Source organism: Vulpes lagopus, chromosome 10 (genome assembly GCF_018345385.1).
Source record: "Vulpes lagopus strain Blue_001 chromosome 10, ASM1834538v1, whole genome shotgun sequence".
Taxonomy (NCBI): domain Eukaryota; kingdom Metazoa; phylum Chordata; class Mammalia; order Carnivora; family Canidae; genus Vulpes; species Vulpes lagopus.
Window position 1 is genome coordinate 16,576,638 of NC_054833.1, and position 20,096 is coordinate 16,596,733.

General features: G+C 34.3%; 1 protein-coding gene across 1 annotated transcript in view; it reads left to right on the top strand.

Annotated features, from left to right (window-relative positions):
- Positions 1-20,096, top strand: part of LOC121499941 — a 226,941-nt gene that overhangs the window by 50,931 nt on the left and 155,914 nt on the right. Inside the window, exon 5 of the mRNA XM_041771213.1 lies at positions 17,908-17,990. Coding sequence (XP_041627147.1) covers positions 17,908-17,990 — 83 coding nt within the window. The remainder of the gene's footprint in view (positions 1-17,907; positions 17,991-20,096) is intronic.

The window sequence follows — 20,096 nt, forward strand, 5'->3', positions numbered from 1 at the left end:
TAATGGATGCAGTATCTGTAAAAATATTCTACTTAATTCCTGGTTTTGGTGAATTGTATCTTCTCTCTTTTTGTCTTTTGTCATCTTGCTAGAAGTTTATTAATTTAATCAATTTTTGGAATTCAATTCAATTTCGCTGCCTTCTATACTAATCACTATTATTTTCTTCCATCTACTTAATTTGGTTTAATTTCGCTCTTTTTCTAGGTTCTTGAGGAAAGATCTTAGATTATTGATTTTTCCTTTCTCTGACGTGAGCATTTAGTGCTATAGATTTCCCTCTCAGCATTACTTTAGCTGAATCTCACAAAAGTTGATCTTCATTTTTATTCGGTTCTATTTTTTTATTGCCTCTGAGATTTCTTCTATCTTTGACAGATAATTTAGAAGTGTGTTTAATTTCCAAGAGCTTAAAGGTTTCCCCTTGTTTTTCTGTTATTGATTGCTGGTCTGATTTCATTATGATCAGAGAACATATTCTATGTGATTTCAATTATCTTCAGTTTGATGAAGTTTCTTTTATGTCCCAGGATAGATTTGTGAACGATCCATAGGCATTTGAAAAAAAAAAAGTATATTGAGCCGTTGTTGGGTAGAATGTGTGTTTAAATTGATACCATTTCTTGATTGTGTTGCTCAAATTTTCTATATCATTGCTGATTTTATGTCTAATAGTGCTATCATTTGATGAGAAGGGAGTAGGACCATTTACATTTAGGGTAAATATTGATATGTTAGGGCTTAAGTCCGTTGCTTTTAAAACTTGTGTTTTCATTATGCCTTATTTTTTATTTCTCTGCTCCTCTTTACTTCCAATGTATACTTGAACACTTTTAAGAATTCCATTTTGATTCATTTTTAGTTTTTGAATGTATCTCTTTGTGTAGTTTTCATAGTAGTTGCTCTGTGTCTTGCAATGTATATATGTGACTTATCATAGTTTCTAATAGTTTACTGTTTGAGTCAAGTGAAGACATCTTACTTCCACTGAAGTCCCTTTACCTTCCCCACTTTTAAATATAATTGTCCTGAGTAACACAGTGTTATTATGTTTCCAATCATCAAATATGATTTAAGATACATATAGGGAAAACAAGAATATATACTCACATTTGATGATCTCCATTTTTCTCTTTCCCTTCCAGATACTTCAAAATTCCTTCCTTTATCATTTCCTTTATTATTTCATGTTTGAGGAGCTTCCTTTAGTCATTTTTTAAGGATAGGTCATTGAATGTATTCTGTTTTCTTTCCTGAAGGATAATCACTGGATATAAGATTTGTGGTTGGCAATATTTGTCTTTCAGCACTTGAAAAATGTGCTATTTTGATCTCCAGTATTTACCTTGTGCATCTAGAGCTCCCACTAGATCCTGCCGGTAACCCCTGGGAAGATAGGAGCTTCTCCAGGCCTAGGCACCTGGTGCTCTGGGTGGGAAAAGAAAGTTCCTGCCTCAGGATGTTAAGAGGCTTCCTAATCCAGTCACTAGTAGCAACGGGATCTGCCTTCTAGTGCCACTCAGCTACCTGTTGTGTCTTGGTCAGAGAGGGCCCTCACAAACAGCAGGGGAGGAGAGTGTATCCCCTGGATGCTCATGCCAGTCTGACTTCCAATTTATCCTCCTCTCCAGTGCTACTGGACTCACTTGGTGCTGTTGGTGGGACTTCTTTTGAAAGGTAGGTGAATGAGTCTATCTAAAGCACTATCTGCTGATGGGATGTATTTGAAGATGCTGGATCTAGGTCTTCTGTTGGGTGGTTGGAGGGTGGGATAAAATTGCCTTGCCCTACATTGTTGCTCTGGTCCTGGGGTCTGTAATTACTTCTCCTTCTTCATTACACCTTTCAGAATTCTCTCTTGACTGCCTTTTACATGATTTCTGGGGGTAATAGTTATCCTTAGAGGGAAGGAAAAGGGAGAAATGAGTCTAAGACATTTGGTGCTAACCAGAAGCCCTTTGTTATTATTTAGGATCCCATAGCATTTTGAAAGTTTCTTAGCATATCTTTTTAGACTTGAAAAATATGGAAGCAGAAAAATGCTTTTAATTGTGGTAAATGATAACATGAAACTTACCACTTTAACCCCTTATAAACTTCAGTGACATTCAGGACCTTCACAGTGTCATGCAACCATCACCACCATATCCATCTCCAAGCTATGTAATCTTCCCAAACTGAACCTCTGTCCCTATTACACACTGACTCCCCATTCCCTTCCTCTCCCAGTCCCAGGCAACAACCATACAACCATACAGCTTTCTCTCCCTATGAATTTGACTATTGTAGGTCCTTCTGATACATAGAATTATACAGTCTCTGCTCTTTTTTGACTGGTTAAATTCACTTAACTGGTTAAATTCACTTGTCCTCATGGAAAGTAGTAAAATTTGAATTGGCAAAATGTAGTACTCATCGAAGTGTTTCAAAACACTTGGAGAGAAGAATTTTGAATTAGTATTTAACTTGTGACTTTGAAGCCTGTAAAGCCTGATATGGAGTCTGAACTCAACAATGTAGCAATCACTATTATTTTCTTCAGTGCTTTGTTATTTCTTCCCTTCCTAGCATGAACAAGTAAAAGTTGTAGGGGGGTGAGTCAAAATTCTATTTTTATTTGTATTTGTGACAACTAGCCATAATCTCAGTCTACCACCAGAAATGAACAAAAAATTAATCAATAGAGATAATTCAAATCAGTGCAAATTCAGTGGTGGTGGTGGGGGATAGAGCTACGGTATTAGAGTCAGGTTTAAATTCAGGCCTATTTTCTTATCATTTAATGTCTCTTGTCAAGTTCCTTAAACTCTCAATCTTGTTTCTTCACTTATGAAGGGGAGGTAGCAGGCCCTATTTGAGGGTTAGTGATAATTTATGTAAAGAGTTTTATATATATGTATATGTGCCTGGATGGGTCCATCAGTTAAGTGTCTGACTCTTGATTTTGGCTCAGATCATGGTCTCAGGGTTGTGAGATCAAGGCCCACAGTTAGACTCTGCATTGGACTTAGAGCCTGCTTAAGATTCTCTCTCCCTCTCCCTTTGCCCTTCCCACCCTGTGTGCACTTGCACTCTCTCTCTCTCTTTCAAAAATATATATATATATTAGGTATTCACTAAATCACCCTTGTGTTATTGAGTTGATTACCATAATATTAGATACATCCACATTTATATCTATATCCTGCTTAATTGTGGTATTGGTCAGTGACTCTCTCTCTCCTTACCTGTAATTTTCTTTTAATACTAGAGACTTACTAGTGGGGGAAATAAGTTTTTATTCTAAATAGCTTTGAGTATTCTACATTCAGTGAAAGTGTTAGTTGATGGTAACCAAGAAAAGCTCATGAGAAACATAATAAAATCTCTGAATTCTTTCATCGTGCTTAAGATGGAGAGTTTAATATTTTTAATAATAAGGAAAATAGATGCTTTCATGAAAAATATTTTCCTAAAAGGGTAAAGTCTTCTTAAGGATGGCAGAAATAGGGACGCCTAGGTAGCTCAGCGGTTGAGCACTTGCCTTCGGTTCAGGTCTGATCCCAGGATGTGCGATTGAGTCCCACATCAGGCTCCCTGCGAGGAGCCTGCTTCTCCCCCTGATTATGTCTCTGCCTCTCTCTCTCAGTCTGTGTCTCTCATGAATAAATAAATAAATCTTTTTTATAAAAAAAAGGATAGCAGAAATGGGTGATGTTTAAAAATTATTCTTAGAGAGAATAACCAAATATATTTCTGCTCTTACTTACAATAATATTTTATTAGGCAAGGCATGCATGCATAAATTTATTTTTATCCTACAAAGGCAAAATACTCAGAGATTTCTGCTGGATTGATATCATGGCAGGAATATTTGCAGTTCTGTGTCAGCAAAAGGTTAATCAAATAGTTTTGAGTTAAATAAGTAGCATATAGAAATCTGTGTTTAAAAACTGAAAAAATACTATATGAAGTGTATATATTATTACCAATCAACTAGCTGCTGAGATTCATAAGTAGTACTCAAATGTCACATGTGTTGAAGTTCCATGTGGACAGATTATGATACAATGGTTTGGAAAGAAGTGAAAGTAGAGATGGTTTTGTTGCATTTCTGCTGCCAATGATATTAAAACATCCCCAAATATTAAACCATTAAGCTTCTTAACACTTTTAAGAAATCAGTTCATAAAATATGCCCTTTATCTATTACCAAGCACTTTGGACTTTGGGGGGAATAATCCTAGCCAAACCTAACCTCCAATTTTATGATACTTGCCCTTTGTCAACAGTTAAATTTAAAAATCAGTTTGCTTATTTGTTCTTCCTATGAAGAAAGAGAAGAGAATTTCTTGTTTCTTGACATTTAGACAAACATTTATCTATTTATGTTTGCAGCATCTGAGAAGTTAGTGTTTATAGGTTGAAACCATGCTGCTAGCCAAAGATGTTGTCAACTCATTGCTTGAATTTATGTAATTTTTAGTTTGTTCACTATATCCTCATATAGATATTGATGATCTTTTTAAAAGTGGTTAAAACTTTTTTCCGCTTAACTAGAAACTAGATATTAAAAAAATCACATTCCAAAAATTTGAGGCATCTATTTCTGATGTAGATAAACAATGCTAAGATTGTGGTCTGTGGCTGCAGCCAGGGTCACTGCAATATGTCATTGAGAATTCATACTTTGGTGCTTATTTTGGCCTTTAAACTGTTCATTTGTACTGTGAACTAGATTATATGCTTTTAACTGTCAGTTAGCTGAATGCATTTCAAGTCAATTTACTAAAATAGTCACTGTTAAGCGGATATTTGGACAGAGTTGACACCTTTGACATTTTCTAAAATGGCAAAAATAACTGTATTTAAGGGTATGATTTATGAATGTCGTGTGCCTACAGAACTTCCTTCTGATTATGGTTTTCACATAAGCTGCTGAGACTCTTTCCACAAACTGCTGAAAGAGCAACTAATTAGTGTGGTATGATGAGGTATTTCACACAGACAGACACACATACAGAAACACATAAAAACATAATATCAATCCAAAACCTGTGATCTTGGTTCTTCTTAGAATTGCCTTTGTCTAACGAGAGAATGGTTGAGGCCACAGCAGAAGCAGTGGAAGTGAGGGAGAAAGGGTAAGATTGATAGAATAGAACTGCCTTTATGAAACACATACACTTTGGTATAAATAAGGAAAGCAAGTTGCAATGATTAAAAATATTTCCAATCTTTAGTTGTCTTCTAGATTGCTGGCTTCTATTAAAAACTTCTTAAAATAATAGATAGCTTTAATTCTTCAAGCAAAAGAAAAATTATATCATCTCAAAGATTTTCTATATTTATTGCATAGATGTGACTTGACTATGGGGGAAAAAAGAGCAAAATCTCTTGTATTGCAAGTTTTAAATGTACCAGGCTAAGGTTTACTTAATTAGAACCTCGAGGCAATAAAGGAGCCCTTTTTAAAATTCTGTGATTCTTAATATGCTAAATAATGCAAAGCTTCGACTCTTCAAGCATGAGACACACATCTGGCAGCTTAACATTTAAATTACAGGGGGAAAAATTTCTCACTTCAGTAGTAATTTTCTCAAAGAATAGAAAATGTATTACAACTAAATTTAATTTCTTTTTAGATTTCCATCCTATCTAATTGCAGACATTTTTCTAGATTCTTTCTATTTATTTTTTTACACATATTTTCTGTACATTTTATTAATGTTTAATCTAGGATGCTTTTCACTGTTAGAGCTCTTGAAAAATTGTGGTGTACTTTTCTTAGTAAATTGTTTTGAGAAATCTATCTGATCTCAAGTAATAAAGAAATGGTCTAGAAAATAAAGGGAAAATGGAATTTCAGAGACATACAAAAATATTACTGACAAAAAGGCAACATTTTTCAGTTAGTTCCACTTTCAAGCCTTATTTTTTTTTCTTAGTATTAATGTTTTCTCTGTTTTGTCATTTTCTGGCTGTTTTCATGCAAAAGTTATTATAATCAGCATTCTTTCTTTGTATTTCTCCAAAGGATAGTGTCAGATCCTTGATTAATTTTACAAAGGTCATTTGGAAAAACCATTAAAAATATGCCAAGTGAAAAAGATTAGCACAGCACAGGGAAAACACACTTTTATAAACATATACATTTATATATAGATAGGTACTGTAATATACAGTTTTGACAAGTGTTTTCCTTATGCACCTCATACATTATTAAAAATGTGACTATTCCATTTATTTTTTCTAGGTGATTCCAGCTGACACATTCCAAAGGCATCAGCAGTTTATTCTTATTTATAAACACTTTGTCCTTTTCTCAATATAAGAGGATCTGATAATTAATTGAATAGTAGTTCCATAAAATAAAATGAACTTTTTAAATAATTAACCTTTATTTGTATTACTAACACATAAACAGGGGTGCTAGTTAGCCCATGACAAAGCTTCTTAACAGTAAATGGATAAATGTATCCATTTATACTTTTAATTAAAAACAAACAATATTGCAATGTCCAATTTTGGTTATGACAGAGTAGCTCATATCAGACCAGCTCTTCTGCTATAATCAACTACTATATTAGAGAGAATGTTATGAAGCAGCTGTTCTGGGAATTGGCCATGAGGAAGCAAAGACTTCCTGATCCTTGAGAGAAAAGAAATTTTGAGGCAAATCCTGCCTCTCTACTGAGGCACAATATTTTGACTGTAGAGCAGAGAAATGGAATCCTAACAGAAAACATCACTGAGCTAAGGATACAGAGCTTGGAATTCAGGGAAGCTGAAGCAGCTAGGGTCTGCAGAATAGAACACAGAGCAGAGATAGGCAGAAGGAATCCCAGAAGTCTGTATTGTTAGGTGAGTCTGAAAATAGAACAGAGATACTAGAACTGGAACGGAGATGAAGTTCAAACTAGGAGAGGCATATTAATACCTCAATATCTTCAATATCAATCTGACAGCAAATTAAGATGCCCCAAATCTATATGTTAGGAATAAAGAACATTTATATTTGCATCAAAAAGAGTAAAATGCCTGGGAATAAATTTAACCAAAAAGGTGAAAGACATATACTCTGAGAACTATAAAACCCTGATAAGAGAAATTGAAGATGATACAAACAAATTAAAAGACTTAATTTAAAGATTTAAAGATTAAAAGACTTAATTTTGTTGAAATGTCCATATTACCCAAAGCAATCTACAGGTTCAATACAATCATTACCAAATACCAACAACATTTCTTAAAAAAACTAAAATTAACAATACTAAAATTTGTATGGAACCACAGACCCTGAGTAGCCAAAGCATTCCTAAGAAGAATAAGACTATATGTATCACAATTCCAGCAAGATATACTACATGTATCACAATTCCAGCAAGATATACTACAAAGCTGCAGTGATCAAAGCTGCAGTATGGTATTGGTGCAAAAAGAGACCCATAGATTAATGGAACAGGATAGGATCCCCCAAAACAAACCCACAGTTATAGGGTCAATTTATCTGTGACAAATGATGAAAGAAGATACAGTGGTTAAAAGATTCTTCTCAATAAATGGTGCTGGGATAACTGGACAGCTATATGTAAAATAATGAAACTGGACTACTTTCAAACACCATACACACACACAAAAATAAACTCAAAATGGATTAAAGACCTAATGGTGAGATGTGAAACCATAAAAATCTTAGAACCATGTTTCAGCATGATCAGCAGAGGAGTTAGGGTTTTGAGGTTGAGTTAAAGCGGCTTGGAAATCCTTGTTTTTTCACAGATAGGTTGTAACTAAAAGTAAATTCAAGCCTCCCCAATTTAATGGGACTTGCCAGTAAATGAATTGTATACTAAAAACAAAACAAACAAATGTAAATGGGGAAAAAAAAACACAATAATTTTTCCAAGGAAGACAACAGAATCCAAAGCCTTCTCTAGTTTACATTATATAATATACAATTACTAGACATGCAAAGAAACAAGAAAACATAAATCTTAGATAGGTAAAATAGTGAATAAGAATAACCCCAAGATGATTCAGATATTAAATTTAGAATGAAAAGCATTTACTATAAATACATGTATAAATTTTAAGAAATTACTTTCTAATAAGGAAAAGGGAGATATGATCTTAATGAATGGTTAGATCATCCAGTAGAGACATGGAAATTATAATCAATGTAACCAAATGGAAGTTATGGAACTAAAAATCCAAGAATTAAAATAAATTAATCAAGATGAAGTAAGAAAAGAAAAAGCTGAGAAAGAAATGGAGAGACTTGAGGAACCCATGGAAAAATATCACATGGTTTTAATACATGTAAAGGAAATCTTAGAAGGAAAAGAAGGTCATAAAATGGAAGAGCTATGTATTAAAAAATAATGACTGAAAACTTCCCAAAATTGATGGAATATATTGACTTACAGGTTGAATACCCTCAGTGAACCTTGAAAAAGTAAAAAAAAGGAAGCTTGTATTAAGAGTATCATAGTTTGGGTGCCTGACTGGCTTAGTCTCTTAATCTTGATCTTGGGGTTATAAGTTCGAGCTCATGTTGGATGTAGAGATTAATTAAAAAAAATATTAAAAAAATAAAATATCATGGTCAAACTGAATAACACAAAAGTAAAAGTAAAAATTCTGAAAAGAGATGGAAGAAAAAAAGAAAAACATTATATACAAGGGAACAGTGATATGAAAAACAGCCAACATTTTTATCAGAAACAGTGGAGACTGGAAATCAATGCAATGACATATTTAATATACTGATGAAAGAAATGTCAATCCAGAATTCTGTATCTAGCAAAAATGTCCTTCAAAATTGAGGTTTATATGAAGACATTTTTAGATGAAGGAAAACTGAAAAAAATATTTCTCCAGCAGACTAGCACTACAAACAAACAAACAAAGCTAGAGAGTATTCTTTAGGTTGGAGGAAAACATTACAAGATGATTTACATAGAAGAATAGAGAAGTTCCAGAAATGGCTAATATAGAGGTAAATATGAAGATCTCATTTATCTAATATTTTTCTTAAAATATAACTATTTAAACAAAATAAAATGGCATTATGAGGTGGGGTTGTAAACTACATACTGATAAAATACATATAACAATAGCTCAAAGGGTGAGGAGGTGGGAGCTGGAATCATGCTGTTATTAGTTTACCACATTTACAAAATGGGAACTGTAAAGTGGACGATGGGAACTGTTGGGTGTGAAGTATAAAATTCTATATTCTTGACTATAAATAGACATGGATAACTTTAAGATCCATGCTATTAGTCCTAGATTGAATAGTAAAACAATTTCAAAGATGCAAAAATAATAGAAAATAATAGAGGAAAGAATAAAAGATAAAGAAAATAATATATAATACTAAAAACACGTAAGTAACCCAAAAGAAGACAGAAGAGGCTCAGCAGAAGAACAAAGAAGCAAAAGGCACAGAGAAAAAAAAATGAATAGCAAGATGGTAGACAAACTCAATCATAAATAATTATATAAAATGTTCAAGACTAAATACTCAAATTAAAAAGCAGGGACTGTCAATTAAATGAAGCAAGACTTCACTCAATGCGGTCTATGAGAGATGCACTGAAAATTTGAAGGTGAAAGGACAGAAAATTATATACCATGGAAATGCTATACCTAAGGAAACTGGTATGGTCACATTAATATCTTATATGAGAAATCTGAGAGTAGACTTTGAGACAAATATGAAAGGGGCAATTCACTAGGAAGATATAACAATCCTAAATTTGTTCCTAATGACAGAGATTAAATATTCATGAAATGTCCTGAAACTGTAAAATTAAAAGAATATATAGGTGGTGAGTTCTTTGGTGTTGGTCTTGATGATGACGTTAGGATTTGGTACCAAAAACAAAGGAAACAAAAGCAAAACAAATGAATAAATAAAACAAAACAAACAAGTGGGATTACATTAAACTAAAAGCTTCTGCACAGCAAAGGAAACCACCCGTAAAATGAAATGATGACAATCTACCAAATGGGAGAAAGTATTTGCAAATCATATATTTGATAGAGGATTACATCCAAAATATACAAGTAACTTATACGACTCAATAGCCAAAAAAAAAAAAATCAATTTTGTTAAGAAATGGGCAGATAATCTGAATAGACATTTTCCAAGATAGATATATGGATGACCAGCAGATACACAAAAAGATGCAAAGATACTCATTATCATTAATCATTAAGGAAATGCAAAGAGACAAAAAAGAAGTCAAGAAGGATATGCAGGATCTGAACAATACTATTGATATCTACAAAACTGTTCACCTAAGAAAAAGTGGCATATATCTTCTCAAGGAAACACAGAATGCTTGTAAGGTAGATCATATGTTGGGTAATAAATTAGATCTTAGCATATTTTAAAAGATTTAAGTAGTACAGCATACTACAGTACTACATACTACATACTACATGTACTAGTACTACATACTACAGTAGTACAGTTTCTCTGACATAATGGAGAAAGATTAAATATGTCCTTTTGTAAATCAGGAACAAGGCAAGAATGTTTCATATCATCTCTTTATATCCTGGAAGTTCTAGCTAATGCAACAAAACTTCTTGTAGAAAACATAGGGGAAATCTTTATAATTTTGTCCACAGGACACAGAAATTATTTACTTTAAGAGAAAAACAAATACATTGGGTTTCAACGAAATTAAGCTTTTTCTAGTCAAATTGCCAGTAGGAAAAAATAAATGACAAGTTATAAACTGTGAGAAACCAATTGCAGTACCTGTATCTAAAAAATAAAATGGTTTCTATCCAGATTATATAAAGAACTTTTACAATTCACTAATAAGAAGAAAACAAATCACTTATAAATTATAATACTTAAAGTTTCATAAAAGGATAGATGAAATGCCCAATTAGTTTATAAAGGACCTTCAGTCTTCAGAAAATGCAAATTAAAACTAGGTGTTGCCACTTTATGTTCACTAATATGCTAAAATTAAAAAAAAAAAAAACTAACAACACCAAGTGTTGATGGTGACTTGGAGGAAACTTGCATACATTGCTGGTAGGAGTATAAAATGGCACAACCATCTTGGAAAACCAGTAGTTAGTTTCTTGTTAAATGAAAGAAACACTTACCAAAGATCCAGTGATTCCACTCCTATATTTCCCAAATAAAAACAAAAACATGTCCACAAAGAGACTTCACTGTGAGTGTTCATAGTCGCTCTACTCACAACATTCAAAAATTTGAAACGTGCAAATATCCATCATTAGCTGAATTAATAAATTACAGTGCAGTCGAAAAACTGCTTATTAGTAATAAAAGAGTGATGAATATAAAAATACCATTGGAAGAAGCCAACCACAAAAGAGTAAATACTGTATTATTCCACATGTATGAAATTCTTGTAACAGAATTCTAATCTGTAGTGTTAAAAATCAGTGAAGTGGTTGCCAGTGGCTGCCAGGAGTGTGTGTGTGTGTGTGTGTGTGTGTGCGTGTGCGTGCATGTGTACACTGGGAATGGGGGCTCAACTACAAAGGATATAGGAGCATTCTGGGTAGTGATGCTAAATGCTTTATATTTTAATTGTGGTGGGAGTTACATGTTTGTCAAAACTCATGAAATTAGAATATGTACATCGTTATACATAAACTGTCACTTAGCACTTTGATTTTAAAAGTAATAATATTGGATTCAGATATTCTGGATTTAGCCAGGGAGAGTCACAGAGTGTGTGACAGCAGAGTTGCCAGTAACATCATCATCTGATTCAAGTGTTAAAGTCTGTAAGGAGTACGGTGGTCTTTGACCTTGCCTTTTATTTTTTTATTCTTAATTTTTTTCTAAAAATGCTTTTTATTAATTTAAAAAAATTTTATTTTAAATTCAATTTAGTTAACATATAGCATATTATTAGTTTCAGGGGTAGAATTTAGTGATTCATCAGTTGCATGAAACATCCAGTGCCCTCCTTAATGCCCATCACCCATCTACTCCCTCCAACGCCACACTTTCCGTCCCTCAACCCTCTGTTTGTTTCTTATAGTTAAGAGTCTCTTATGGTTTGTCTCCTTCTCTGTTTTTATCTTATTTTATTCGAGTTTTACCATAAACACGGCATGCAGAGTTAGAGCGATGAGGTAAGTACCTGTATGAATGGAGTCTGTGATGAGCCATAATTCCTCTCTTGACCTTATTAGCACCCCTGCCTCCAGTCTGAAGTTACTGGTTCATATGCCTAGTCTGGCTAGTAATAAAAAAAAATGTTATCAACATCTTTTAAAGGCTTTACCCTGCCTGCAGTTTCCTTCAGGCTGGCCTAAATATTGAGAAGGGAGGCAGAGCTTGGGTACATTCTTTTGTGAGCATTATACTTTTGCCACTTTTCTCCATCTTGTGAATTATGGTTATTGACTCCTTCAGGATCTAATCAGGGGCAAGCCAGGGGTAGATGGCAGAGAAGATCTTATTTCTCTGGTGTTAACAAATGGTAGAAGTTGCTGGGTTTTTAAAACCTGGCCTCTTCTTTCATGGGACACGTTTATGCTTTCTTTGGACATATACTTTCATATCTTTCCTTTTGCCAGGGGTCTCTAGCTTTGTGCTGTTTCTTTTGTTTTGTTTTGTTTTGTTTTTTTGTTTACCACTCCTTTATTAGAACCAGGCACTCTGTGGTACCCTTCTAACTTTGTCCTTTTTGTATATGCCTATGCTACAGAGAAATAAAGTTATCATAGTTGAATGGAAAAGCATATACATTAAGGAAGGCAAGGCCAAGAGAAATGAACACATCATCCCAAGTGAATCAGCAAAGATTCAGAAAAGGAGAAGAAGTAGAAAAGTAAAGTGAATAAAAAAGAAATAAAATATATAATATTTCTAATAACATGATAATTCCCCCAGTAAAAGAGACTGTCAAACTGAGTTAGAAAGAAAACGTACAACTTACAGTAAACGTGCATAATGTAGTGACAAAGAAATGTTGCATGTCTATGGATGAACTGATACCAGAAAATTAAAACAAAAATAAAACTGTCTTGGGAAGCAATGTCTACATCAGGCAAGTTGGCATTTAAGGTTTAATCAGGTCTAAAATGTAAAAGAAGAACATTTCATAGTGAGAAAAGGTACAATTTATGAAAAAGATATAATATGACATAACTTATATGCATCAAATAACATGACAGCTGAATATAAAGCCTAACATAACCTTGTTAGATGACAGACATATACAAAATACAATAATTGAATCTGTTCTCTCTGACCATAATCTAAGAATACTATAAATTAATAATTCAAAGATGATCAACTGGTGGCAAGGATTCAAAAAAATCAATTTCCTTATAGAAGTATATAGATGTTTTTTGGAAAGCAACCTGACAGCATCTATTAAAATTTAAAATATGTGAACTCATTGAATCTGCAATCTCACCCTGGAAACTCATCCTCAGGAATAAAAGCACTAGTGTCGATGGATACAAGTACACAGATTTTGTTGTAGCATTCTTTTTGTTAAGAATATAAAAATGAAGACAAATGAATGTAATGAGTAGGGAATGGTCAAATAAATTGTGCCACATTTATGATATAAGATACTAGACAGCCATTAAGCATAATAAATTAGAGCTGTAATTATTGACTCAAAGGGATTTCCATCAGATATTGTTGAGTGATAAAGGTTAAATAGTCAGGAATATGTAGTATCTAACAGTGAACAATACCTTTATCAGTGTGTGTGTCCCCATGTCTACACATATGTGTACATGTATATATCTGATTAAATGAGCATGGAGAAAATAGAATGGGTTATGTGGAGCAAGTGGAATGGAAAGGTGTTAGGGGCATATGGACGGAAGATATGAAGGAGGATCAAGGGAAAAAATGTTTTAAGTAAAATATAGTTAAGGTGTATATTTTATGACTCACTGAGAAGCCCATGATTTCTTATTATATGATAAAAAATTTGGGAATGAAAGTATAAGATACTTCTGTTTCAGTTTAAAGTCACCAGTTATCTTTATCAATGTATGTATCTGTCTGTCTATTTGCCTGTACATGTGCTTTGGGGAAAGTGATGAAGGTTGAAGTCAGGTTTATGGCTGACAAGAGGAAGGAATGGCTATAAAATCTTCTAAACAAGGTAGAGGAGAAAAGTGGCAAATGATTAGCTGTGAGTCACAGTAGGGAAGGAAAACTCATGGAGGAGATCTTGAGTCTGGGTGACTTGGCAAAGTAGTGAAAAGAAAAAGGAAATAAGAAAGAGTCCTTTGAGAGGAATGAAACTTGGTTTTATTTTCACGTCTAACCCTGTGATGTTAGGAGGACTCCTCGTGTCATGGTTGCTTACCTGAATGGCAGTGGGGAAATATGAAAGAAAATCCTGTAAGAATCATAGGAATTATTTACTTAAAGTTTGCTTCTGTAACACTTCATTTGACTATCTAGCATGGACAAATTTTGTAAGCTTATAAGCAAAAAGAAACAATAAAGGGAAAACATTGATATTCATGATTATATAAGAATAAAGATTACATTTTACACACATACACACATACACACATACACACATGCACCTCAAAGAAATTATGATGCAAACTGCAAACAGAAAAATATTTTGAACCGGTGTGCCAGGCAAAGGAGTTAACAGCTTTGATATGGAAAGATAATTTAGGATTTCCTAAAGAAAATGTTAAATATTCCAACTGAAAAAAATTTGGGGAAACGGCAATTTACAGCATAAAAAGCATACTTGCTCAGCAAACATAAAAGTGTTCACATTTTTTAGAATTACAGGATTGAAAATTAAAATAACAATGAAATGTTAATTTTGTCTACCAAGGAGGCCAAACTGAAGAATATGGTGAGAGTCTGTTTTGGCAAGCATGTGGGTAAATTGGATACTCTCAAACATTGTGAACTGCAGATAGAATTTTGATATTCTTTTTGTGAATCTTAAGTGTTTAATTTAGTATTCCTGATCTTAGATACTTGTTGTGGAAGCAAGCACAGATAAATATTAAGGTTTTTTGTAAAATTTGTTCAATATGATGTAAGTATCCAACCAAAGCAGGCTGATTAAGTAAAAACAAATGATATACTATTGCGTGGTGTTTAAAAATCAGACTTTGAGGAATATTTAATAATAAGAAACAATATAAATGTAAAAAAGAATGAGAACTGGATATACAGTATGGTCATAATTTGATAAGAATTGTATTATGTACACATTTATATCATGTATAATAGTTTGTTACATAAGGTATATAATTATATGAAGTGTACATTAATAATTATCTAATGTATATGAATTTACTACACACAATTTTATAAAAAAGAAGGTAGGTTTTAGAGTAGAGAATATTTTACATAAGAACAAAGAAAATATTGAAGACTTTTATTTATTTTATTTTTTTAAAATTTATTTATCCATTCATGAGACACAGAGAAAGAGAGAGAGGTAGACACACAGGCAGAGGGAAAAGCAGGGTCCATGCAGGGAGCCCGATGTGGGACCCGATCCCAGGACCCTAGATCACACCCTGAGCTGAAGGCAGATGCTCAACTACTGAGCCACCCAGGTGTCCTAGAAAATGTTGAAGACTTTTAGAAGACTGTCTCCTTGGTTGGGACTTGATTACCTGGACATGCACAGCATTACTGCATTTTAACATACAGCAATATAAATTTCGTTGTGTTGAAGATTGCTCCTAGAAGGCAGGATTTCTAACATTGTTTCCTAGTGATGTCCAAACTCTCATCCCCAGAAGCTGTACATGCCTAGAGAGAGATGACCTGGGTGACTCTAAGGTAATCACATGAGCGTTTAAAGGATAGAACTTTCTTGGGCTGGTAAGCAGAAGAGAAGGTAGAAGAAAAAGTTGGGGAAATTCAAAGCATCAGGATGCATCCCACAGTTGTTGGCTTGAAGGGGACCCTGAGGAAAGCGTGAGAAGGAAATGAATTCTGCGAGCAACCAGCAAGCCTGGAAGAGGATCCCAAGACCCAGACAAGAACTGCAGCCCAGTCTGATACATTGACTTTGGCCTGGTAAGACTTCAAGAAGTGGAACCGATTGGGCCATGCTTGCCCAGATTTCTCACTTGCAAAAACACTTAAATGAATATTAAGTGTCCAAGTTGGTAGAAATGTGTTCCAGCAAGCAATAAAAAATGAATATATTGTTCAATGTTCAAAGAAATGTCTATAAGTAGAAAATGGAGTGTGGTTCTCACATAAGATGTAAATGAAGGGTTTAAATACATGGGCTTTGAGGTCAAATAGAACTGGGTCTAAATTCCAGATTTTTTACTGGTTAGCTGATTTGCACCCGTTCTTTGTTCGAGTCTCAATTTCCAAGTCTGTCAAATGAGGTAATGACAGCTCTTTTAACAGTTTTGTGTGAGTGTGTGTAATAAACAATATAATATATGTAAAGTTCTGCAAAAACACTAAAAATTCATTCTGTCATGATTTCGTATTTGTTACTCCACCCACCAGCTTTGCACTGCAAATTTAAATTTCAAGTCTTTTAAACGAACGGTATATTTAAAATGTAATTCCACTTCTTTCACTTCTCTCTTTTGCATCTTGATTTTGGCCTCTATCAATAAATTCTGTTTTGGACTCAAGGAAGTTCTTTTAACTATTTACAAGACCCTCATCTCAATAGACTAAAGTGCCAGGCTTCTCACACAGGAGGCACCTACTCATCGGACTCTCCCGGAAGAGGGACATTCTTTGGTATCTGCCTTCGGTTTGGCAGAGCACTGGGAGGAGCAGAGCTGGAAAATACAGTGAAACCATCGCTGCTCAAAATGCATGAGCCACATAGACCTCAGCTTGGGAGAAGAGGCTGGCTGAGTCATCTTTAGGGAAAACAAGTTTTCTAAAGCATGCATACATGGAGTCCATGTCTTAAAACTTTAATAATATGGAAATCTCATTAAAAAAATATCCACAAGAGCAATTGCAAAGGGCCAGGCAATGATAATATTTAATTCCTGGAAGGGGAGAAGAGGGCAAGCAGCAAGACTTTGGCTACTTATCATATATGATATGTATATACTTAAAAAGATGTTAGGTCAACTTATATGATTGATTGATGTATATTTAAGAAACAGTATTGAAGGTACACTTCAGGCCCTGTGTTAGACATTGCGGAAAAAAAAAAAACAAAGATGAACAAGACCTATTGCCTGCGAAGAGGCTTTTTTTGTTTTTTTTTCAAATAAATTTTGACCAAGAACAGTTGTTCTTAAGTGGGGATGTCTTATCCCCCAGGGGACATTTGGCAATGTTTGGAGACATTTATGGTTGTCACAAAATGTGGAGTGGGGTGGAGAGGTGGAAGGTACTGCTGGCATCTAGTGGGTAGAGGCCAGAAATGCTGCTAAACATTTTACATAACACAGGGCAGTCCCCATAACAAAGAAGGATCCAAACCAAAATACCAATAGTGCTGAGATTGAGAAACTCTGATACAAAATAAATCATGCACCATACACAAGAAAGCTCAGGTAGAAAATACTGGGCACAGAGAGAGAACAGAATTTTCTAGTCTCAAAATATGAGAACATTGATATGAGGTGCAGAGGAGTTTCTTTGAAAACTCGATCCCAGAAAAATAGCTGATAATGGAGAATCCTACCAGGATGTGGGTAAGAAAGCAAATCAGACACAGCTGCTGCTTATAAATTGCATCCCTGTGGTGTGGCCACTGGTAGAGTTCTACTTGAAGTCCATATATTGATCAAATTAAAATTGGAGGGATAGAACATCTTAAGAGCCTCCTTCTTACAATTCTTTATTTTACTCCCATTTGTCAGGCTTTACAAAAACTCTTAGATTACAGTAGTATAAGTTTACATACCCTCTGAAGTGAAAATCTGTAATATATTTTTGCCACCTTTTGTTTTTAACCCTAGGAAGCATTTCTAATAAAGTTGGTCCCTGCCCTATGGACTGTGATCTCGATCTCTTAAAAGAAGACCATGAATTACACAAGAAGGTAAGATGAAAGCTGTAGACACTGGCTTAGGAAAGACCATGAAAACAGCAGACCCTGATTATTAACTATGATTTCTTAAAATATATTTACAGGTAGAAAGTAATTTGGTCTTCAAAGCAGGTTTTGAAGTGTGGGACATGCTAAAGCAGCTGACGTTTGTGAAATCAGTAATGCCAATAAATTTTTATTACATCCGAATCAGACTTCTTTAAGCTGTTGAAGACTTTAGTTAAATTAATCAGTCTACAAGACTCTTTCCCGCTTGGGCAGGTGATTAGCAAATGTGCTGATTGTACTGTGTGTTATTTGGCATGATCATGGCTGCCATGAAGTCTGTCCAGAAACTCTCTTGATAAATTTATATAAATTACATAGCCTGGGTTTTCAAACATTGTCTAAATTAATTTTACTAAATCCAGTTTTTAGATATTCAGCTATTTTCAAAATCCTATCTACATAGAGCAAGTGACTTTGAGTTTTAAGAATTCAGAAAATTTGGCCTGGCTAAAAAATTGAAGTGAAGGGATTGTTCTCCAAGCCCTGGCTTTTCTCATACAAATTGCTTGAATTACGTTGATTTTCCACTTTTTTGATTAAATAGGTTTAGGTCTATAGAACCAACTTTTTTTTTTTAAGATTTTTAAAATTTCTTTGAGGATTTAGAGAATGAGCAGGAGGTGGGAAAAGGCAGAGAGAGAGAGGAAGAAGCAGACTTCCCTGATGAGCAGGAAGCCTGATGCAGGGCTCTGTCCCAGGACCTTGAGACCATGACCTGAACCAAAGGCAAACACTTAACGAACTGAGCTACCCAGGTGCTCCTAGAACCAACTTTTTGCCTTAACCTCAAGATGGACCTTAAAGTCTGTCTTATTTTCATCTCTAAATAGTGGGCCACCATCTAATCAAATAAATGGCTAAGTTTTTAATGTCTATATGACCACTACAGCATTCACAATTGCTGTTTCTATCATAGTTTGTATTAAAAAAAAGAAACTAAGGAATCAAAAGTTTAGCGAAATTTGTAATGATGACATTTGAACTCAGTCTTTACTGAGTGCTTGGAAATAACTAGGTTCCAGGAAATATTCTCAGTTCTCTGCATCAAATGACTCATCTTGTTCTCACAACAAACTAATGGCACAGATACTACCATTATCACCATTTTCTCTATTTTACAGGTAAGACAAATAAGGCAAGCGAGATGGAGTGAGTTAGCCAAGATAATGTTGCTAATAAGTGTATAGCTGGGCTTTGAACCCAGACTGTCTGTTTCTAGACTCCATATTTGTTTTCATCTTGAAATAATACTTCAGAATAGTTACAATTTTTTTTCTTCTTCTAGCTGGGTATACATTGTATTCTACTTCTTGGGTTGTATACCTTAATTTAAGGGCTAGGATAAGGAAATAAAGAACAACTTGCTAGGAAGGAAAAAAGCTCGTGTCCTTTTATACATATTACATATTAAGTACTATTACATAGTATGTACTTTTTAGAAAATTTTAATTTTTTATTTTAGGAAGGGAGGGAGAGAGAGAGAGAGAGAGAGCATGAGCAGGGGGAGGGGCAGAGGGAGAGAGAATCTTCAGGTAGATTCCCACTGAGCATGGACCCCAGTTTGGGGCTCCATCTCATGACCCTGAGGTTATGACTTGAGCCAAAATCAAGAGTCAGAGGCTTAATTGCCTGGGCCACCCACATGCCCGACATATTACGTACTTTTATGTATACTCTTTGGGACACTGAAGAAAGGGTATGCCCATGGGCCTCCCAGAATATTGTGGATCTAATATTAGTCTTCTATGTGCTTTTGTGAATTTTCCTACTAATTGTTGAATTTAAACTTTTAGGATTAGAAGAAAAGCTAACCTAGGGTAAGGTGAGAAAGAATAAATCTAAAATTCTTCCCTATATTTTCTGAGTTTGCATGTTCAAGTAAGGAATTCTTTTTAACTTTATTTTTAATATTATATTTCAAAAATTGTGAGTCAATTGCTTGGGATATTATACTCTTCCCTGGAGGGTCAGCCACTTTGGGAAGGTGTCTTAATTGAATTGCTTCAGAAGGGAGCTTGTTCTTACCAGGAATATGTCTTTGTTAAATCA